The sequence below is a fragment of the Cyprinodon tularosa genome, unplaced genomic scaffold (genome assembly GCF_016077235.1).
Source record: "Cyprinodon tularosa strain WSP-4 unplaced genomic scaffold, ASM1607723v1 ctg292, whole genome shotgun sequence".
Classification (NCBI taxonomy): Eukaryota; Metazoa; Chordata; class Actinopteri; order Cyprinodontiformes; family Cyprinodontidae; genus Cyprinodon; species Cyprinodon tularosa.
In genome coordinates, this window is record NW_024038999.1 from 30,486 (window position 1) to 54,733 (window position 24,248).

At 37.7% G+C, this 24,248-nt stretch overlaps 1 protein-coding gene across 1 annotated transcript in view; it reads right to left on the reverse strand.

The window, feature by feature from the left end:
- The window catches only part of pemt (phosphatidylethanolamine N-methyltransferase), a 92,333-nt gene that overhangs the window by 17,798 nt on the left and 50,287 nt on the right, over nucleotides 1–24,248 (reverse strand). Inside the window, exons 4-5 of the mRNA XM_038291074.1 lie at nucleotides 8,447–8,592; nucleotides 1,499–1,610 (exon numbers count right to left, since the gene is read on the reverse strand). Coding sequence (XP_038147002.1) covers nucleotides 1,499–1,610; nucleotides 8,447–8,592 — 258 coding nt within the window. The remainder of the gene's footprint in view (nucleotides 1–1,498; nucleotides 1,611–8,446; nucleotides 8,593–24,248) is intronic.

Genomic DNA, 24,248 nt, shown 5'->3' on the forward strand with positions numbered 1-24,248 from the left:
TGAAAAACATTTATTTAAAAAAAATATTATTATTGTTCAGTCTAGGAATGTAACTTTGAACAGATCAAAAGTCTCAAAAGAAGAGTGGTGACTTAACGTGGATCCACATAAGATAAACATTTCAAGGTGTCCTTAAACTGGGAACCATGTGACCAAATGTCTCAGACTACAAGCTGAAAGGTAGTACTTTCTACAACACCTTTTAATTTCCTAGATTTTAAATCCACAAGAAGATAATACATGTTGATCATTAAATATAGTTGATGTTCAAATGGTCTGTTGGAACCATATGAGCTGTTGATTTAAAAAAGCCTTTACCACTGTGTTGATACAATCTAAAAATATATCTAGTCACTAAAAGGAAAAACAGCTATTTTTAGATTCCATTTCATCCCATAATGCAACAGTTTTAGTACATTTTCTAATATGTGTCAGCTAATATAATGGCCAGTTCACAAAAAGAGAAAAATGCAATATGTCTAATGTGCTGGAGAGAAAAAAAATCAGAAAGGTTGGCTGATGGTTGATGGATCCTGAGGGTGAACTAAGAGATTTATCTCTTTCAGAAACATCAGATCAGTTAAAAAAAAAAAAAAACTCCCTAGCTGAACCTCACGATATTCTTTAGTTTAACAAGTGATTAAAGAAAAACAAACATTTACAGTACTTTAGTAAATCTATAGAAAAACAACAACCTTACATTACTCAGCAGGTTTAATTACAATTTTGTTAAAACATATAAATAAATACATAAATGAATTGTAATACAGAAAAATACTTTTTAAAGTAGTAAGTGTTGGAAAAACATTTGTTTTTATTTCAAGAAAATAATGGGCTATAATCATTGAGTAGGCTACAGCAAGGAGTGGATATGATTCTTTAATATTATAAGTTTAAGTTTGTTGGTAAATGTCACTTTAATGTGCCTTTCTCTGTTTGTTTTCTCATCATCCCTTCACTTACAGTACACCCCTTTAAATAGACTTGTCACTAAAATATGCTATACATATTCAGTAACATGAAGCAGAGCTTTATGCACTGAGCTCCTTATCGAAAGAATGGCCCTAATTCAGCACAGCCTTACTAGCAAGGACAAAAGAATGATCCAAAAAAAAGGAACAAAAAATTCAATTACAATCTGGTTTATGAAATCCATAAAACTTGCCTGGCAACCACAGACAAACTAGCAGGCATGCTGACATTGTTGTCAAGGAGACGGGAGAGCACGTAAAACTTTATTTTACCCTGCCACTTTTTTTATCAGTTATTTGCTTTGAAAAGAACAAGATTTTGCATTTTAAGTTTGGGAGTTAATTAAGTATGCTTGCACTGTCTTTACTTAGAATGCCAATTGACGTACATCCGGGCTGTTCTTCCCAGCTAACACATTTAATCTGCAGAAGTTAGAATTATCTTGAGGCCACAAACCTTGGAAGTGGTTGTTAACAGAAAACCATTAGTAACACCTCTATCAGCTCAAATGGGCACATTTACTTACATGAGTGCAAGGCCGAAGTAGTTGGCGGTACTTCCCCAATACATCGGATTCTCAATGACGCTGAAGGGAAAACCCGTCACCTTCTCATCCATCAGTATGCCAAAGTAGTCACCTAAACAATGAAACACATCAACACTGGATTAAGAAGTTACTTCATACAAATTCTGTCAGATTTTACATCCCCCTTTCCCTACCCATTGACTTAAAAGTACTGAAAAAATGTTCTGGAAAGATATAGGCCAGACCTTGTGACGCAACAGTATCGCATCTGACTCCAGATCCAAAGGTTGCATGTTCATATCACGTCAGGGTCCCATTTTAGGGTTTATGGGTTAGAGCATTGCACATGGAATCCAGAGGTTCAGAGTTCATGCCCCACTCCCATAGACTGCCACTCTGGGTCCCTAAGCAAGACCCTCAACCCCACACTGCTCCCCGGGCGCCCCACAGTAGCAGCCCACTGCCTCCCAAGGGGATGGGTTAAATGCAGATATTTAAGTTTGTTGCTTTGTAGTTTTGACAGTGTAATGACAATACAAGTTGAGTTCTATTTTCAAACAGGCTTTGGATGAGTTGGAGAAACAGAGAAAGAGATACACAACTGGCCATAAAATGTAGTATGCCCAATTTCTGATTAGAATTTATGCATAATACTGTGGAGTCATTTTGCTTTAAGTTGCTTGGCACTTTAATCAAGTTACCATCCTTTGACCTGGCAAAACAGTGCTTAGACCCTGCTGCTCCCTCCTCCATGTTTAACAAATGATGTCACTCACTGTGAAACCATCCTTTGGCAAAATTTGAAGGATACAGAGATCTTTCATGAACCAAAAGTTTGAAAATTTTGAAACATCAGTTGACACTTTTTTCCAGTCAAAGGTGGTGTTTTATCGCCAAGGCAAGCCTCTCAGTCTAGTTGTGGTGTCTTAGCAACGGCCTTCTTGCTGCAGCTTGTTCTCTCAAACCTGCAGAGTGAAACCTCTTCACAGTTGAAACTAAAGATGCTTAAATATGTCATCCTCCTGCTGCTACCCTGTGAGCCCCCTATTACCTTAGCCATTAACTCTTAGAATGTTCTCTGATTCATCTGTAACTGACCTCTTCCTGTCAGTTTTCCCTGTTTTTGAGTGCCATTTGATTGTCAAAAAAAACATCACTCATTAACACCTTGACTTTCTTTGCAATTTCCCACAAATACATTTCTAAGCAATATACTAGGTTGTTCTCCCTAGTTTTGTGTAGTATAACATTGTTCAAACCGCCATGGCAGAGGTTATGATTAGCTGTAAAAGTATGGTTTTCCTTTACATAATATCCTTTTTTTTTCTGTAATCCAAATTATAGAATCATACTGACCAAATAGTGAAGGTCACCTTTGTGCCTAAAACTGAAAAAATCCAGTCTTCAAGTTACTAATTTGTTGCCTGAGTAAACTGTAATCATCCTTTAATAACAACTATAGATGCAGCTTATATTTACAGTTAATAGTCAATGAGTCAGGATATTTGTAGCTTTCTGTACCTTTAATTGGATCAAAATAAGAACAGTTTTCTTTTTTCTTTTAAGTAGCTTTAAAGTAGAGTTTTTAAGTAGAGTGTTAGATTAAAAAGCTTAATAAACACACATTAGTCAGCTATTTCCAATTTATTTAAAATTGGCTGCAGAGAGGGACGTCTGGGCCTCCCCACTGGATGGATGGATGGATGGATGGATGGATGGATGGATGGATGGATGGATGGATGGATGGATGGATGGATGGATGGATGGATGGATGGATGGATGGATGCTGAATAGTTTCTATTTCACTTCAGGCCTGGCTCTAATAAATTGGAGGCAGATACTCGAGTGAAACTTTAACTTATACAACTGATCACATGCTTTATTATCTAAAGGAAAAACATCAAATTCCGTGTCTTTCAGCAGTTTGTAACCTATACATACCTAACCCTTCTAATGAAACATCTAGTTTTTATTTTAGAAATACAACCTTATTAGAAAGAAATACTGCTTGTCTCAGACAAGAATTCCTCTTGGATAATGGTTACCATCAGCATAATAATCTAAATGCTGGATGTGACAGTAGATGTGGAAAAAGAAAAGAATAATAACTGAACAAGGTCTTAAAAGGATCTATTTTATCTATTAGTGGTCTACTCAAAGTCCAGACTTAAATACAAAATCTAAACAAAATTGTAAAAACACAAATGCTTTCCGCAAGTGAAGGAAAAAAAGGAGAAACCAATCTTTCTAAACGTATTAAGGTCTATTTAAGGTGTTTCTGTATCAGCTTATAAACTGTTTCGCATGGCTTTTGTTCAGTTTTCATCTGAAAGCTTATGTAAGACCTTGTAGATTTCTTCTATTCTGTTGTTAATGACTTATTTGAAAGTCGAAATAACCTGGAAGAATAAAATCTGTTTTTCTATTATGCATGTCTATTTGCAGATTATATTGTTGGATGTCAGGTCAGTCAAACTAGGACACTCCTCACAGTAACCTGTACACTTATGACATTATACTGTGTTATATGTCCCCCAAATTGTGTCGAAGCAAACAAACACAAATACTATCTGAGCGGTTTGGTGTGATGAAAGTAACAGGGTGTGCAGGTTTTAATATTTCTCTTACGTATCCCCTGCACACCTACATACAAATATTCATACACATACAAATATACATAAGCTGCTAGTACGTAAGAGGGGCTGAATTAAGCATTCGTACTGTTTGCCCTGTTTTGTGTTAAAAGGGAGCGCAGTGATGTCCAAATTACATAACACTTCTCATTATGGATGCTCATTTTGACGCCACAGAGAGTCCAAAGGATAGGTGATAATGTAAACATAACTGCTTGGCATTCAAAGGAAAACCAGAATTCTCTGCCTTTCTACAATTCAGCTAACCTCAATTCATGACCTGCCAGTTGATAAAAGGTTTTCTATTCAGATGTCAAAGCTCCTCTTTGTTTCATTTTTCACTCATCACTTTGTTTTCTTTGTTTTATAGAACAATAATGAGAAACTCTAGAAAATAGTGACTGTACTGTTCATCCAAGGCCAAACAGCTAGCAGAGCAGCACCATGATTTCATTTGAACTGGATATTTATCTTTGCCCTGGCGTGGAGCAGTTTGAATTGGTCACTGTTACTCATGTGATTTGATATGGAGCCCACATGATGTCCTGAATAACATGCAACGCATACCGGCTGGGTGTTAAATTATGCAGCTTTCACTCTATGAAGAATGGTTGCTGAAATGTTACAGGAGCTGAAGAGGAATATTTATATTCATACAAGCACTTATACTGAACATCTGGAGCACAGAGTTCAATCACTGAATTAACTTTTTCAAAGGCTGTTGGATATAATAGCATATTTTCACAGCCTTGTTTGCTATTGTCACGTTTGTTAGATATGAAGGTACCAAGAGCCAAAAAAAATTAAATAATTTATAATAAAATAAGAACTTACAGATATCTGCAGGAGGAACCAGTCTTGGAATATAGGGAGTAATTTGGTCAGTCAAATGAGCACTTAAGTACATAAGGGTTAAACGGAAGAATACAGTAATGAACAATGGAAACCATTACGCTTAAATAAAGAGGTAGGAGTGCATGGAATGCAGGGGAGTTTGTCAGTGATATATGAGGAACAGCTGAGGCAGACGTAAAAGAGGGGAACTGATGGATATAGACTGATAAACGAGAATTCAATTAAATTAAGACACAAAGAATCTATCAAACTAAGATAAAAAAGTATAGAAGTAATCCCACACTCTAAAGACTGCTGGGACACTGGATTATAATGTATACTATTTAAACTTACATGTGAGGTCATAAGCACCACAATAACATATTTGGTCACAATAAATGAGAAAAATCAATAGCTGTAACCAGTTGATAAATCCATCAAAATTAAGTGAGTTTTTTGAGGATTCTGTTGCTAAAAATAAAGCTTATATTAGTTTGAAAGGTTTTGCAATTTTGTGAAAGATTTGAGTCATACTTCTAATCATCTAAAAAAAAAAATTGATCGTTTTTTATTGAGTTGATCTTTCAAATATTCTACCTTGCCAAAACATAGTTTCTTTGTCTTAGCATTTTAGTTTCTACTCTTGTTCTCAATGACTTGCACTTAAGTAAATAAGAAAACACAATTTGGATACAGATCCGGGGGTCCTTTCCTCCAAATCAAAACCATACTGGGTGTACTGTGTTTGTTTGTTTTGTTTTTTCCACTGTGACATCAAACTACCACAGAATGATGATAGGGTCACAGAGAGGGATGCTGTCCAGGATACCCTAATGGTACACCAATTAAGTTGACGACTGTGTGAGAAAACAGTCAATGGGCACAGCTGGGGTGAGACAAGCAAATCCGATCCCAGTCCTCTGCCTTCCTGTGCAGGCTACTCCAGAGTAGAGGACAGTCCAGCCTCTCCTAGGGTACTGGATTCCAGAGGATGTAAAATTAACTCAAGTATTTCTGGAAGGTATCACTTAACCTCCAACAAAGGCTCAGGTGTTACCAAAGTCGAGGCAGGTGCTTCAGCAACAGGTTGGAGGACTCCATCTCTAACTGGTACCTGATCCTCCTCACACTGATCCCCTTTGATTCCAGCAAACTCCAATCCAAGGGTTGCTTCAAGGTAAGAGCCTGGTTCTGCCATACTTTATAATAACTTTAGGCTTGGTTTTCTCTTCATGAAGACTAAAACTTTATTTTAAATTAGCCCAAAAACTGTTTTTTCTAAGAACCATGAAAATGTTTCAAATCCTACACCTAAAAATGGTATGATTTTTACCCTCCATTTGTAAAGGCTTCAGTCATTTTAGGTTCAAAAAGAGTCAAATTAATTTCCTTAAACAAATTTCTGGTTTTCTCATTTCTATTGAAAGAGATATTCTAATAAAAATAGTGTCTGCCACTGTATGCTGCTGATGTGTTGAGAATGCACAGGTCAATAAATGTAACTACAACCCCTTTAAGATGCTTAAATTATAGAATTATACTTAAATGAATTATAAAAAGGCTTTAGGCTAAAATGTAAAAACATCATTATAAATATAGACATATTATTTTTAATATTTCGGTCATTCAGAAATACCAGCACCTATTTTTAGATTTCTAAATGATCACTCTGATGTATTATTGCCAAAACCACATCCACACTACTTCTGTTGTTAGATGTTTTACACACAGTTGACTTTCTGTTATGCTGCCCCCATATGAAAGAAACCAGTGATGGACACAGGCAATCCAGGACAGGCGTGGGACTGTCAGTCTGTGTCATGAACATGAGTCACTCCCACTCAGCTTGCTGACCTAGATAATACTTCTCATTCCTAGCAAATGGTCATCTGTCAACATTGTGCACGTGTTTATTTGCAATTTTGCCAGTTTATTTTCATTTGCATAAAAAAAAGAAAAAAAGTCATGGTCAGCTTGCCTCAGAGGCACGGGGCCGCCGGTGTCCAAGCTACCATCACCGGGTCAGGTTCAGTCGCTCTGTCCCCCGTCCAGGAGCTCATGGCTCGGGTTAGGCTGCACTGTAGTCGACCAAAATCCCAGACGATTTTGAAATTACCCCCAGACATTTTTTTAGGTATGAAAAGTAGGACATGTCCTTGAAAAAGAGGACGTCTGGTCACCCTTTTCCCACCTAAAGCAGCAAAAACTCGCGTGCTGCTTCCTTTTTGATGCTTGTACAAGTTTAGTTCTGATGCGCAGCTGAAGCATCTTTGCTGCTCTGGCTGCGCGGTGGAAAAAGTGGGTCTGATGCGTGTTGGGCGGACCTACCCTATCCTTTCTTTGCCGTTAACTGTTAGGAATCCAGTGTGTGGGCTGTGTTTGTTTTTTTGTGTTCTCTCCCTCAACCACCAGGTGGCGCCCCTTTCTCGTTGGTCCTCCCACACACCTGCAGCTGGTTGTGCTCATTACTGAGGACTCTGGACTGCCACTACCTCGTCGCCAGAGTGTTTGCCAGTTTTGGGTACTCTAGCCAAGCTAAGTTTAGCTGAGTCAAACTGAGTCTTTGTGTCTCTGTGTTCTAACCTTGTTTTGTTTTTGCCTTTTCTGCAGGAAGTCATTCTGCAAACTGGATTTTTGGCCTTCTCCCTCTGGAAGGATTGTTTTGAGCTTCACACTGAGCAGGGGATTAATCTCCACACGACCTGTTTAAGTTCTCCTGGAAATCTAAGTGGCAGTCCGCTTCATTGCTCCTCAAGGAACCAACCAAACCTAAAACCTGTCCGCCCTCCAATGAGCCCCCCAATCTCTGGATAAATCCACACCGACTGGAAGAGAACCTTTTTCTGCTAACGTGAGTCCCGTTCATCTCTGATTTTTGCAAGACGTTGTTCAAAATTCACACGGACCCTGAACTAACCTCTGACTTCCCTTCTCACTTCCAGCTCCGGTTCACCAGCTCTCTGAGTTACCCTGAATTAACCTTATTGATTATTTCATTCATTTCAGCTATATTTGCTGTGATCAGTGGGTAAAAAGTAGTTTGAATCTATTTTAAGTGAGAAAGTCCACCAGAAAAACATCCTCAGTGCAATCAGTTCATCCAGATTACCGCTCAGACCCCCGTACACCGGTGGTGTGTTGTCAATAGGAAACCCATTCAACAGCAGCCTCTGGCCCGGTCACCTCCTCGTGGTTCGCAGTGGCGGCAGGAAGGCCTTTTTTATGTACCTAATCCAAACTGCAGGCACCAGGATAATAAAAGCAAGCATGTTTTACCGGCAGATTTCGGCATTTTAAGTTAAGGCGTTAATAAATTGTTTTAGAGGAGTGATCAGACAGCATGCCCGTTTATATGTTTTGAAGGCATGGTTTCGAGGGGTTCGTAGGGAGAGGGCTATGTTGATGTTTCGCATTGTTGTTTAACATGGTACACTTTAAAACATACTGTAAGGATGGCTCTGGAAAATTATAACAAACTTACCTAAAAAAGTTCCAGTGAAGCCAAGAGCAAGAAAACTGCTGACCACCAGTACAGTTCCTAGAACTATGAGGGAGATCCCAAAGTAGAAAACATCTGTCCTCTCCAGCAGCTCCCATCTGGCTTGGTTCTTCATCACTACTGTAATACTGCAAAACAGATAAGGAATAACTTTATTTAGCAGTTCTTCCTAACTGAAACAGGTTACAACATTTTTCTCTAAGTTGCAGCCAATTAATAAAAACATTAAAATAAAAGTAGAAAAGTATGAAAACAATCTTAAGGTTTGATTACTTTCAGAAAAAAAAATAATCAAAATTAAAAGTTTATTGAATATTACAGGGTTAGCAGCCTAAGAAGAGAGCCCCAGACTTCCCTCTGCCCAGCCACCGTGGCCAGATCCTCAGAGGCCAAGGTGTTCCCACGCCAAGTGATACACTAAGTCCCTCCATTGTGTTCTGGGTCTTCTTCTGGGTCTGTTCCTGGTCAGAAGGGCCTGGAACGCCCAACCAGGCAGGTGTACAGGTGGCATCCAAACCAGTGTTGTTTTTGTCAACGATGCCGATAACGAAATTATTCCATTGATGCTTTTTTTTTTCATGAAGATAATGTGAAATTACGAGCTGAACATGGATCTTTGATGATGAAAACATGACTCATGGGTGAGTTTTCATTGATGGGACAAGACTGGGTGAAAATGTTAGCGTCATTGCATGCATCACTGTGCTGCAAACTGTTAGCGAAGCCAAGCAGTATCAGCCGTGCTGCTGCGTCCTGTTCGGTCACGCCGTCCACCTGGCGTGCAGCTGTGCACATTCTGCATGACCACAGATGGACCATGGCATTGGAGGCCGGGGTAAAAGTAATCTGGAATGGTCCGGTACTGAGTGCTCATCTCTGGCAAACTCTCCTCTTCCAGATGTGCTTGTGCAGAAATGCATCTTTAACCTCGCTTAGGTCAGAGTCTGCGGCTGCGCTCCACACCGATGATTCGCTCTCAGCACTATGGCTCTTCCTGCCCTTGCTACTTAAGAAACCATGTGTGGCTATTCATCATCCGTCAACCATAAAAAATCTATTTGTCTAACTATCAACATTTTACATCTTCTAGCTCACAAGAGGTGATTCAAAACCTTCTTTAACTTCTAACAAAATGAATCCCTAATTATAAGCAAATATTTCATTGCATACTGTTTATTTTTGGATAATGATCCAGATGAAAATGTGAAAAGAATACTGCTCTCTTTGTTCTTGTTTCTACCTATTCAGATATGATGTAATTGTTTCCTTGTATTTTTATTAAAACAGTTACTCTTTCCTTTGAATATTTTAACATTCCAATTCACATTGTCTTCAAATCTAGGTCCAGATTGCCATGGCATTACAAGGCAATTATGTAGGTTCTCTGTGTAATTTTTCACATCAGATATGATCCCAATTAATTCGAATGTACTTTGACCCCTGATCAGCGGTAACCAAGGGGAAAATTCTTAGAAATAAAAACAAAATTGCCAAAGTAGAAAGAAGAATGTTTTTGGTCTTTGCTTTTCTGGAGTAATGAAGATTTTATTGATCTGTGTGTAATGCATAATTTATAGTAGATCAGAAAGTGTTTACCTTTGGATGGAAACCTTGTAGGTCTAAAACCATTCCTTTATTGTAAATTTTTGCTAGCTTGTTTTTCCTGATATTTTAACCAATATGATGTGTTGAACTAGACACTTTCAGACATTTTTTTTATAAAGTAGGGCATTAAATTATTAAAAAGTTTACTTGAATTCTATTAATCAAAGTTTTCTGCCCAGCAGCAATGATGAACTGCACGGCAGCATTCTATAATCTGGTTGTTACTCGAAATTGTAGGCGTTAGCTTTTTATGAATTGACATAAAACTGACTAAAACTATAACTTAAAGTTATGACTAAAATCTGACTAAAACAAATAAAAGTTTTAGTCCTGAAGATGAAAACCAAGACTAAACCTAAGACGGCTGCCAAAAACAACCTTGATCCAAACCATATGGCCTAGCCACCTAAACTGGCTCCTTTCGACGTGTAAAAGGAGTAGCTATACACTAAGACCCTCCCAGCTGGCCAATCTTTTAGCTGCCTGTATCCACAATTTTGAGGCTGTAAACAAGAAAGTTCACGCAAACCTCAAATGCACATATGGTTGATTTTAGGCCTAGGTTTTATTCTAATTGGAGAAAATCTTCACTTAGGTAAAACTTATAAACAACACTTGCTTTTAAAACTAAAAGCTTGTTGTATCACCATTCTCAAATATGTTTTTTTTAAATCCCCAAGTTAAGACATCTGAGGTGACTGTTATTTGTGCTGTTTATCATGTTTATTCCTTCGTCTATTAGGCTGTGATAAGCTATTTTTATTTGACTATGAAATTCAACCTCGCACAGTGAAATAGGTTTAAATCAGCCCAATCAAAGTTGTTTCTTTTTTTAGATTCTGCATAAGGGAAGTCAATAAAGGTAAATTGCCATTCCACCTAATAAACATTTAGAAATCAGGCATCTGCACCCTATAAGGAGCTCCCATTATTAGAGGCCAGTTAATTAACACCCAACAGTAAAACAGTATTTGAGACTGGACTGAGTGCTAAAAAGGCATTCCACCATTACTCCTAAATAAGAGGAGAAGAAATAAGCTGCACATCTTTCAGCAACTGATCACCTTCATCCAGCTTTATGTTTTCCTCAACTCCCACAGTTTTCTTTCTATCTGTAAGTGTGTTTGCAAAATTCAGGAGGAAAGGAGAGGGCACGTTTGCTGGAGTGCATTTTAAGTTGTCTGACGTCACACTTGATTGCTCTCTCCGGATGATGTTAGGGCCGTGGGTTGTGTAAGTGCAGACATGCTCTAAAAGCACTTTCATTTTCTATTTAGTGCCTTTGAGTAAAGCTCGAAACTGAATAAAGGGTTAGGGTTAGGTGACTGCTCTAAAAACAGCTCCATTTGATTTTGGTGATGTCTGTTCGAAAACATGTTACCTGCTAATATGTTAAGCATTAAAAACTGATGCAGTTGTTGCTGGACATCAGTATGATTTGGAGCTCAGAAACATTGAACGTGTTGGAGAAATTTTATGGGTAATGACCAGATGTGCATTTCTTTTTCAGCAAGTTTAAAATAACTGACAAAAAAACTGGAGTTGCAACAATTGTTTTCAGAAAGGGCGGTCTAGTGGTTAGGTCATAGAGCTTGGAATCCTGAGCTTCTGAGTTCAAACCCCACTCCTACAGACTGCCAGTCTGGCTCTCCGAGCAAGACCGTTAACCACACACTGCTCCCCGGGTGGCCCATGATGGCAGCCCACTACTCCCCAAAGGGTTGGATTAAATGCAGAGGTACATTTCTCCAATGTGAGATCAATAAAGTCTTAATAATTATTATTATTAATTATCCCTGCCCTACATGTTCCTTCCTATTCTAGCCCAGCTGTCCCAAACAACTGCAGCATAAATTGCTGCAGAATCCTTTGGGTTACTCATAAAAATTTGTTGTGAGGAACCCATGTAGAGAAGGGTAGTCGAGGAGTAAAGGTCGTCAAGGTCACCAGATGTTATGACCCTCAAATAACTACAAAAAAAAATGTTATTTGCCCAAGATAGACAGAGATAGACTGATTATACAGTCAGATGACTGACTGTAGAGTGGCAAGATCCTGGAGAGGATGATATAATGCAATATGAGAGATATGAAAAAAAAAAAGACATTGCATGCATATAAAGCAGCCGTATGATGAGGTAGACATTAGTTCTTTAATCTTGGAGATATTCTTTAGGTCTCTTTTTTATGAGCCTCTGCAGGTTCAGGTCTAAGTCAATAACCACACCTAGATGTAATGCCTGATTGATGGTTTCTAGCTCTGTTAATTGAAGTTATTTGCTCATTTTTAAACACTCATCTTTTGGTCCAAAAACTAGCCTGGTCCTCTTTACTTCATGGTTTTACAGAGAAGAGCTCTTCATAAAATGGAGAACATCGTAAATAAACAACACTGAGCATCCTCTTCTAAAGCCTGGTAAACAACAGAGGGTCCTTGCTGTTATTGTAAACTTTGTTTATCAGGGTTCCTACAGCATAAGGCAAGTTAAATTCAAGACTTTTTAAGACTTTTTAATGCCACTAGAAATAAAAATTTAAGACCAAATTCACAAGAAAAACCTGCTTGTGACAACTTAACCCAAAGGTTCATTTTAACATTTATTATTATTTTATTATTATTTTCATAGGGTTGGACACACACCATGCATGGATGTGGGAAATGGTTTGCAGCTGCGTCTTCTGTGGCAACCAAAAATATCCCACAAGTCCAAAACTAGGTTTCTGGTTAATCAGAGAAAACTGGGTTACGGACTCAGTGCTGTGACAGGTATGGTGCTCTTCCTTTATTAAGGGTGACCAGGAAGTGAAATGTGATGTAGCGTTGTGTTCTGCCACGTCAGACACAAAGACCCTCTGCTGGGGAGGCTGTTGAATAACACAATCTGGAAAGGTGCACTGCTGGGATTTAGATTAGAAAAAACGACAGAAAAAGAGGTCTGGAGGACAGGGCGGTTGGTGGGGGTTAAGTGGTTCTAAATGGACGGACCACCATAACAGCAGGAGATGAGTCAGCTTTAATGAAAGAAAGAAATTCAGACATGTATGCCTGCATCCTCTATAGCTAGAGTAACATAATTGAATAAGGGAATAAGCTTTACATGAGAAAAAATACATTTATAGCATTGAGGGAGAAAAAAAAAAGAGAGATAAATGGTGAAATGAGGAGGAAGAGAACAAGGGTTAAGGGTCAAGGTAGGAAGCTTTTGATGTGAGTGAATGAAACGGCACTTATTCACAGCAGAGTGAAAACATTTGAACGTTTCAGGATTGGGATTTTAAACGAGAAGCATAACTTCTTTTTAATCTTTTTAGGTTGAGCAGGAGAATTGCAGTTAGCCTCCAAATCCAGTTTGTTTTACTGACAACGGGAATAAAATTTACAGATAACAAATATAAAACATACTATTAAGTATACTTTTTAGTGTACAAAAATAGGGCAGAAACGAGTATTTGCCCTCTTTTAACGTTTTTTTTTCTGACCCTGTAGAAAAAAAACAATGTTCTTTAGACCAAACTTGTTCAAAAAGGAAGTGGTCTAAAAATCCTGAACAAACTTAGGCTCACAAACACTTAAGAAAAATATTACTAATATCTATCAATCTGGAAAGGGCTAAAAACATGAGTGGGTTGATAGGAGCAAAATTACAACATTCATGATTAAACCATAAGAAAAATACTGGGCAAAGAATGCTCTAAAGGGGAGATCCAAGGCTAAACCTATTTCTGTCCATTGAGAATATTTGTATCAAACACAGTCTGAAGAAACTTTCAGGGGAAAAACACATGTGGGCAAAAGGGAAGTGATGATCTGAAGATCCTGAAGGAAATCATCTGGCCAAAAAAAAAACTGGTACTGCTAAGCTCAAACACGTTTGAGTTACGCAGATCTACAGGGAATTAAAACACAACAATCTGTCAACACTTGAATAAATAAGAAAAAGAAAGAAATAAGGTTGATAAGTTCGATCTAATATCTAATGAATGGATGAGTGACCTTAGAAGAGTCCATCGGGTTCAAAACTTCCCAGTTGGACAAAATAAAAAAGAAATTCTGCAAATAACAGTGTAGAGTACAAAAAAATCACCATACCGTGAAAAAGTATTACCATTCATCGCAACTACTTGATAACAGTTGTTGTTTTTGACTGATTAAGCAGCTGGTTATTAGTTTTGGGGAGAGCCAAATTTGTGGGCACTAAGGTTTTCTGTGTGTATTTAAATAATTTAGAATTATTTTACATGAATTGTATTTCTTAACCATAATGTTTTTTATGTAATTGGTATTGTAAATTTAGCTTGTGATTTTATACTTGTGTTTATTTTTAAGGTTGCCTTTTTTATATCTGGCTGAGGGAGTACTGATGAAAATTAGCACTCCTTAGCTAACTCGGGTATATTTACATTGTTTTAATGTTGATAAATGTACACTGTCCCTTTTCAAATAAACAATAAATAAAAATAATAATAAATATGCTCAGGAAGAACATGCAAACTCCATGCAGAAAGACCCCGGGCCGGGAATCGAACCCTTCCTGCTGCAAGGCGGCAATGTTACCCACTGTGTCACTGAGCAGCCCGCCTTCAAATTCATTTACAGTAAAAATTGCATTTTGGATTTCAGGTTAGTCTTAAATACTTTTTGAGAAAGTATTTAGTATTAACAAAAATAAAAACAAACAGACAAAAAAAGGAATCTATTTGGGGCAAATATACTCTTCACAGCACTCTCATTGGGCTAGAGATGGATATTTTCCGCTCATGTTTTTCTCTCAGCCCAATATCAATACCTAACAACAAATTTTCCATGAGGAGAAAGTTATTGCCCAGAAATAGAATATCAGCCCTGTTGAACTTCTTTTCTGTTATATCTAAGTAAATTTACCAAAGAATTCATTACTTTTTCTATTCATACCAGACATTGCCGCTGCTGCTACCGCTACATAAACAGAAAATAGAAACAATCACAAGGCAAGTCTTTTTCTTTAACATTTTTGAACTGGGACATATATGTATATTATTCTTTAACCCTCAACTTACTGTTTAACGCCTTGTTGTTGTTTCTAATCTGTACTCACACAATCTTTAAACTCTAAATCAAAGCATAGATTCAATTGCTAAATTTGTTACAGGGTTGACAACAAGCCTTTTTCTTAAGTTAGCACTTTTTTTTATTACTAGTGTCCAAAATGATGATTAAAAACAAAGCTTTAGTTTGGGCTAATCTTTATATTTCACAGTTTTTACTCCTTTTCATGTCATTCTGTCAAGGAGAGCAGCTAAACACCACATTTCCTTAATCACTCCCCTACACACAACGATCAGTTGATTGCAGCACTCTGGTTCGTGGTTTGTTTTGATGCTTAGCTCTGGGGAATTAAATCACTGATCTTTGGATTGCCAGGCAACTGCTTTCTTCACATGTCCTCTGAATCTTCTGCGTAATGCCCCTGTCATACTAATGCTTATATGCCCTGTGTTTCACTATAGCAGGACATGACGCCTTAAGAAAGGATCGCTTCCACAAAGGCCTTAAAACACTGTTGTTGTCGCAATTTGATTACTACTTTACTTCAGAGACAGATTTAGTTTGTCATTTTGTATACATGAGTGTAATATAAATATATGACTATATATGTACAGTTCTAACATTATCATTATTTATTTTTTTATTCAAATTTGATTACTAGGAATATACAATTAGGAAATGACTAATATATAAGCAGAGATGGCAAAAGTACTCACTTTCCGTACTTGAGTAAAAGTACAGATACTTTTGTTAAAAAATACTCTGGTAAAAGTGGAAGTACTGATTAAACTTCTTTACTCAAGTAAAAGTAACAAAGTACAGGCTTGTAAATTTAATTAAAGTATAAAAGTAAAAGTAGAAACCACTTTTTTCATGCCGTTGCCTACATTTTAAATGGATGTCTGCCAATAGGACTAGATCTCCGTTGTGTTCATTTTCAATCATCTCGTCGTCCATGCTACTATGCTAACGCCACCGCCACCAAGCTGCAATGATTTGCCGCGAATGAATTTGGTTGATATTTCTTTGAAAATACATACATTATAAATGGATGACAGAAGCACTACTCAACCCCAATTATAATTTGTATAGGCTCTCTTTTCACTATATTTAAAAACAGAAAAATGTGATATGAAGGAGTTTTACTCTTTATTCAGTCTAACCAAATTTAGTAAGCCCAATAATGAACTGTAGATAGGATTATGGCTGAGAATAAAAGGTCTAGGGATGCACTGAAATGAAAATCTTTGGCTGAAAGTAAAAAAACTGAAACACCGAAGGAAGTTATTATGTTCAATATTAATATCATAGAATCTTGAATTCCATGTGTACTAAGGGTGTGCAAAATAATCGTCATGACGATGCATCGCGATTCTAATTTTTGTGATCTACTGCATCGATTCTTGAAGGCAATAATCGACTATTAAAAAAAAAATGAATAAAATACATTAACGGTTGGCCCACATCAGCCAAATCAAGTGGAATACAACTTCCAGTCCAGCAGATGTCGCTGCGGATGTGTTGACGCCCGCTGCTTTGTGTCACAAGCATTTCCGGCCGTGGGATACTTTGACGAGTCATATGAAATAAAACATGGAGGACACAATGAAAATTCGCCCGGCTCCATCACATTTCAAGTCAGACGCTTGGATGCATTTTGGCTTTAAAAACAAAGAAGGTAAAAACGAAATTGATATGACGCACGTAATTTGCAAAAGGGGAAATGTCATACATTTGAATGTTTTCGTTTCATTGGTTTAAAGGACCACTGAGGCCATGTAAACGGCACTGATTATCCTTATTTTGTTATTTTAAGTTTGATGAATCCTAAGATCTTTTTGTCAGTGTGTCCACGCCAGTAATAGTAATATTTGTGTGCAGTATTTGTTTTCATGGCAACACCTCCAAAAGTCATTTCAATAAATACAGCTATGTATAAATTCAGTTGCTTTCAGTTATTTATCCATTGAAGACACTATCCAGATCATACCCAGCCAGTCAGCCACTGGTAAGGGCTGTATCTTTTTCTTACAGTGTTCAGTGAAAATATCGCGATGCATCGCAATATTTCAAGTATCATGATGCATCGTGATAGAAGTGCATCGTGGCATGTGAATCGTGATTCGAATCGAATCATGGCTTCTTTGCCAATACCCACCCATAATGTGTACCAACTCCTTTAAAAAAAAACTCTTTTTTTTTTTTACTCACAGGATTTCAATCAGTTACATAGCAAAAGTACCAAAATACTCATCTACCACTGATTGTTTTGTTATGAGCTTTATCTTAGAAGAATCAATAGGAGACTTTCTTCATTTTCAAACATCTTGGCCGCAGATGGAGTGTTCAGTGTCTTTTTCCTCGTGTGTGTGTGGAATTCTTCTCATATTTAGAACTGTGATGGAGATGTTTGGATCTCTATGGCACTTGTTCCACTGACCTCAGCGTGCAGTGAGCCCGATATGCAGTGTTTAAACTCACAAATCCTCACTCAGATCCTGTCTGCCGCTGCTCAGTTCTGATAAACTCTGCTCCACCATCTGGGTTCTCTTGCTTCAGTGCTTTACCTGTCACACTTTATAACTGCATCCTAGCTGTGCTGTTTGCTTGTTGTATTATTAAAAATTTTGGTCGTATCGGTTCGATGTTTAAAGTCTAAAACTGAAAATGCACTTTTCAGCTCAAAATTTTAATTGGCTGAATTTTTGGTCCATCCGTAAAAAGCATTTGATTTAATACACAGTTAGCCAGTTTCGCTGATGCTTGATAATCACATTAATGAGTGGAAAGTTCTGAGCCCTGACATATATAGTCATCCAATGCCTTTCTTCCCAAACCTGTGTGTAAGGACTTCCAGACAGCTGATAGAAACGCTTCTCAATTAGGGGTGGGTATTTCCAAAGAAGTCACGATTCGATCCGAATCACGATTCACATGCCACGATGCGATTCTATCACAATGCATCATGATACTTGAAATATTGCGATGCATCGCGATATTTTCACTGAACACTGTAAGAAAAAGACGCAGCCCTTACACACTGACAAAAAGATCTTAGGATTTATAAAACTTAAAATAACAGTGCTGTTTACATGGCCTCAGTGGTCCTTTAAACCAATGAAATGGAAACATTCAAATGTTTACACAAATTACGTGCGTCAAATCAATTTCGTCTTTACCTTCTTTGTTTTTAAAGCCAAAATGCATCCAAACATCTGACTTGGATTGTGATGGAGCTGGGCAAATTTTCTCAGTCTCCATGTTTTGTTTATAAATGACTGGTCGCAGTATCCGCAGCGACATCTACTGGACTGAAAGTTGTATTCCACTTGTTTTTGGCTGATGTGTGCCAACCATTCATGTATTTTATTTATTCCTTTTTGTTAATTAAGAATCGATACTTGGCATCAAGAATCGATGGAGCAGATCACAAAAATCAGAATCGCGATGCATCGCCATGACGATTATTTTGCACACCCGTTTTCTCAATGCTTTCTTCTCACACAAAAAAGACATCTATACTTTTAGTGAATTGATTTAGTTAAAAAGTACACACACAGATGGACACAATATAATCCTATGTGTCCATAAACACCCCTGCTGACAGTTAAATAAACCATCGGCCCTTTTCATAAACTGTTCTAACACAAGCTAAACCTTTTGTGAATAATATTTGCTACATTCCCTCTAGTTTACCAGACCTTCTTTTTAGTTTTAAACAGTTACTTAACATTTGCTGCTTTAGTTCTTTTGCTCTTTGGGTTTTTCTCTGTAGTCTCTAAGAAAGTTTATTTTCTTAATTAAGTTTTTTTATTGATGTCTGCATATTACATGCGATTAACGAGCCACTTTATCAAAACATGTAATTGCGATTACATAATAACAATAAGGACTCTTAACTCTTAAGTAACGAGGGAAATTATGAATATAACTGCTGATTTTCATTGAAATGAATAAGTTACAAGAATGAATAGAAAAAACAGCTCACTGTGTCGATTAGTAGTTTTCTGAACACCGCCTTGGTGAGGGGTGGTATTAATAAAACAACAAATGAATGACTAATCCGGGTGCTGGCGTTCTTGAAGAGCATACCCTCCAGACATATAAAAAATAAACACAAACAACTTCTACAAAGAATCATAGGTGAGGAATGTCATCAAACAGCTGAAGGAGAAAATGAAATAATGCTGTTTCCTTATCTGGCTACACTTAAGCTGCTTTTACACTCAGGGACAGATTAATTTGCCACATTAAAGAAGGCATCACCTATGCTGAAGGAAATGAGGGCATTTTTTAGGGGATTAGCTGTAAACGACAGGCCAAGTGATGACACAGAGGACAGTGACATGAGATAGGGGAAGGCAAAGACAGCATAGTCTCACAGATCCAGGGGGCCTCGTGAATGATGTCATCCATAGTTGCATCACAACAAAAACTACAATGATAATGTCCATAAATAGAAACCATTAGCTACTCATAGTAAAGATATTAGGATCTTATCTTTACACAAGTTAAAAAGTGGCCTTCTGGTTGTTACACAACAGAGTAGACTGGCAGATATACCAACCTTCTGACTAACGAATTTTCAAAGGTTGAGTCTTTTTGACCTTAGACTAAAGTCCAGCAAATAATAATAAGTAAATGTAAAAATACGTGAACAGAAAATGAATTTAGCAAAAGCAAAATTACTTTTTAAAGTTGAAAATATCTTTAAAATAGCTTTTTTTTTTGTCCATTTACAGCAAAAATATTGTTTAATGCCCAGACTGACACTTGAGTAGTTCAGCAATATTGCATTTAAAAGCCTGTGGGCTATTTTCCTGAAGTTAATTCCGATCAGAAGTTCTGTGCTTTTCTGCAGATGTGACGTCAAGCGTGTTTATGTTGAATCTGTCAAAATAGTCAAAGCGTTATATTCTAAATGGATTTTGTGGACCCTCAAAAGCAACCGGCATCCAGCTCAACTCAGACACCAATGGCAACTCACATGTGGCAGTATCATTTCAAAACTCCATCATTCCTCTTTAAATTAAAGTTAGAAAACTGTTCACAATAATTGTAGAAGTAAAATTTACTTTTGCACATAAAAAAGAAGCAAGAGAAACGGTTCATTTTGGTAGAAACAATAGAGGTTTGTTAAAAACCCGCTCTAGAAAATGTGGTATTCAAACAATACTGCCCATAAGAACTCAGAACTCAGGTTTGTAAGCCCCATTAGGGTCTGTGAATGTGATATGATACTATAATAATAACATTATCAGGCAAGAAGACGTGTCGATTTTAACCATTGTCTGAATCCTTTAATGAAAAGAAAAAAAGAGGATTCTTCCTCAACTAAAAAACCCGTAACTTTATCAGTGACCCCTCACACCCCACCATGGACTGTTCTCCCTGCTGCTCTCTGGGAAGAGACTTTGAAGCATTGGATGCAGGTCCAGCAGATTTCCTCAGCAGTTTCTTCCCCACTGCCATTAGATTGCTGAATGTGTTGTAAAATGGGTCATTTTATTGTATTGCATTATATTTTATTATTTATTAAAAAAGAAAAAACTGAAATGTTGGAGCTGTAAATATACAGTCATGTTTATGTTACTGTTTTTATGTTTTTTTTTTTTTACTGTTTTCAAGGCTGCACTTTAACAAAAAAAGAAATTGTCTGGGGTTCGGTTCTCAAATAAATTTATTTTTGTTTACATTCGTGTAATATTGTACTATTGACAACTGATGCTTTTAATGAGCTCTGAGATTAGAACACCTCCTTGCCTTCATCCTGATCTTTCTGTCTACATATGCAATAACATATTCAAGAAATAAGCTTCAGCCCCTTTGTGGTCCTGAAGAGCATTGGGCTAAAAGACACTTATGGTAACATTTCTAAGAGTAATCCATCACTTTTTTTTTTCTATAATCTTGATAACTAACTAACTAACTAACCAAACAAATCAAAACTGCCATTAACATTACATACTTTCTCTTATTCCTTTTTTTTATTTCTTCTTTCAGGTGAAAAAAGGAGAAACATATCCGGAATTAAATTGTCTATGGGAATTGAAAGAACGGGGACAAATATGTCAGAAGTATTGAAAGGAAGTGATATAAGGTGTCACTTTCCTCAAGGACAAAAGGCAGTGAGTCATCCTGGAGAATGTTGGCTCTTGAATAATAATACATCACTGTTGTAAAAGCAGAAACTGTCTTTAAGCTCAGATTTGATCGCCCATGTCTTAGGTAAAGCCTTGTTAATGTGGTGTTTCTTTATGCTTCTGTTGCACTATTTTTACTTATTCTATCTGTTTGATTAAACATTGGTATAGTGCTTTCCTAAACAATTTTGATATCCAATATTAAAATATTACTTTGAATATTGGATCTATAGACAACCACAGAGGTGATGTCTTTGGCACTTAACTGGTTTGGTCACATATTAAAGTATGTTCTAAGAGCCACAAAACAATTTGTGTAGAAGGGCTGGTACCAATTTCAGATGTGTAAAAAAGTAGACTGAAGCTGGACCTGGGCTTATATAGCAGCTTTTAAGTAAGCGTGTTCCGATTGATCAGTCACGGAACGTTATCGGCCGATAAAGGCTTTCAACAGTTTGATCTGCGGTCTCCATCAGATGGGCCGATGAGACGCACTACTTGTTGGATTCACTCCTCCGATTCCTCTAGGGGTGCTGTAGTTGCTCTGCATTGGTATGCGACTGGAAGTGGGGAAGAAGAAGAAAACGGACGGTGGCCCGGTAGTGCATTTAGGTAATCTACGCGCAGCTAAAATGGGCTGCTTTCTGATGTCCTTGCTACTGGACAGGAGCAGCAAAATGGTGAGGCAAGTATTGAAGCGACTGGCACCGAGCCCCCAGAGAAAGTACCACGAGCTGGCTCCTTACACGCTATGTATGCTGAGTTGTTGGATGAAGACGGGGAACATGGTGGCGGTGACATCAGCAGCTCAACATCATCGCATATGAACCTCTACCTATCAGAGCCAGTCATCCCACGGAGCGGACAGCCGCTTGTTTTTTGGGGAGACAATAAAAGTTGTTTCCCCGCTCTCGCACAAGCAGCACAAGCCTACCTCTGTGCTCCATGCACAAGTGTAGATAGTGAGCGACTTTTTAGCACAGCAAGGAATATTGTAGATGAGAAGAGGAACAAGCTGTCTGCCAAAAATGCAGAGATGCTTATATTTCTAAAGAAAAATCTGCCATTGATGCTTAACAAGTAAGCTTTAAGAGAAATGGCTTTACTAGTCTCTATTCCTCTTCTTTCTTTCTCATTGACTCATGATTTCCACGCTGTGCACTTTAAATGTATGTAGATTTAAAGGAGCTAAAAGAACATTTAAAGTTAGCATTTGTTTGAAATTTACAAAACTTTATTACTACTGAAAAATGTCTACAGTGATTAAAAGGACATTTTAGATTTTGAGCTAGGACAAAAAGCCAAACAATTACTGATATATTATCTAAAGATGTGTGACTGTTCCGTTATGGCTTCTATTTTCAGTTAATTACCGCAGGACAAGCCTAAAATACATACCTTATGCCTTTTTATCATGGCATCCCAAAATATTTGATTCTGTTTCCTTGCTCTGCACTTCAAGTTTAAGTACACTTTAAGTTTGTGTAAATTAACAATGACAGATTTTTTGTATCTTATTTAGAAATAAGGCTTATTTGTTAAGCTCTAAGCTGTTTAAAGGAATAGTACACCCAAAACATGATTAGCCTTCATTTTCTACTCACCCCCATGCTGAACAACACTCTGGAGTACTTTTTTGATATCTCAAATGCATCTGGAGATCTGGGAGGCTTCTTGCTGTCTGCTGACATTCAAATAATGGAGGTCTATGTTGCCCGAGGCAGAAAGGTCCATAAAAGTCCACAAAAAACGTGTCAATATTCCTCCATACTGCTCGTCCAATGTATTCCAAGTGTCCTGAGTGGGTAGCGTCCATAATTTACTCGAAACAAAGTCATTTAGAATGTTTTTAGAGCATAAACAGTAGTGTATAGGATTTCCTAAAAGCGCGCGCCTGTGAGTTCACGAGCCTACAGAAACCGCGGCAGACCAAACCAGATGAAAGTGCGCATTCAGCTCGGCAAAGAACTCATGCTCTTCCTCAATACTGAAGTCCTCAGACATTTTTCTTTCGTTGTTTCTTTCTTTGCACAGGTAAACAGCAAATTTCTTCTTCTACGCTTTCATTATCAAGAGCAGATGCTGAATGCGCACTTTCATCTGGCTTGGTCTGCCGCAGTTTCCGTAGGCTCGTGAACTCGCAGGCGCGCGCTTTTAGGAAATCCTATACACTACTGTTTATGCTCTAAAAACATTCTAAATGACTTTGTTTCGAGTAAATTATGGACGCTACCCACTCAGGACACTTGGAATACATTGGACGAGCAGTATGGAGGAATATTGACACGTTTTTTGTGGACTTTTATGGACCTTTCTGCCTCGGGCACCATAGACCTCCATTATTTGAATGTCAGCAGACAGCAAGAAGCCTCCCAGATCTCCAGATGCATTTGAGATATCAAAAAAGTACTCCAGAGTGTTGTTCAGCATGGGGGTGAGTAGAAAATGAAGGCTAATCATGTTTTGGATGTACTATTCCTTTAAGATGTTTCTAAGGAAGTAAAATTTTTAACGTTTTCTGTCAATAAAAGCATACAGTTGACAATTCACAATTCATTATCTTCTGTTAATTTTAATACATTTACATTATTGTTGTTGACATGATAAATAGAAGGCTTCAGATAGACCCAGTGATCGGTGACCGGTCATCCGTATCAACCAATACTGCTTTCAGCAATCAGTGATCGGCCCCAAAAATCCTGATCGGAGCACCCTTACTTTTAAGTTAGAGGCCTCCAAGGGACTTTACACTATATTTGGTTATTCACCCATCCGGAGAGATATTCTCACTTGGATGGTGCTACATTGTAGCCACAGCTGCCCTAGGGCTTACTGACAGAAGCAAGGCTGCTGTACACTGGTACAACCGACCCTTTAGCCACCATTGCTGCCAAGCTCGACCTGAGACACTATCTAGCTGCATGGATTATACCTAAAAATTAGTTTTGTGAAATCATGCTTAGTGTAAGCATTGTTATCAACTGATTGTTTATTTTCTTTTACACATTCCT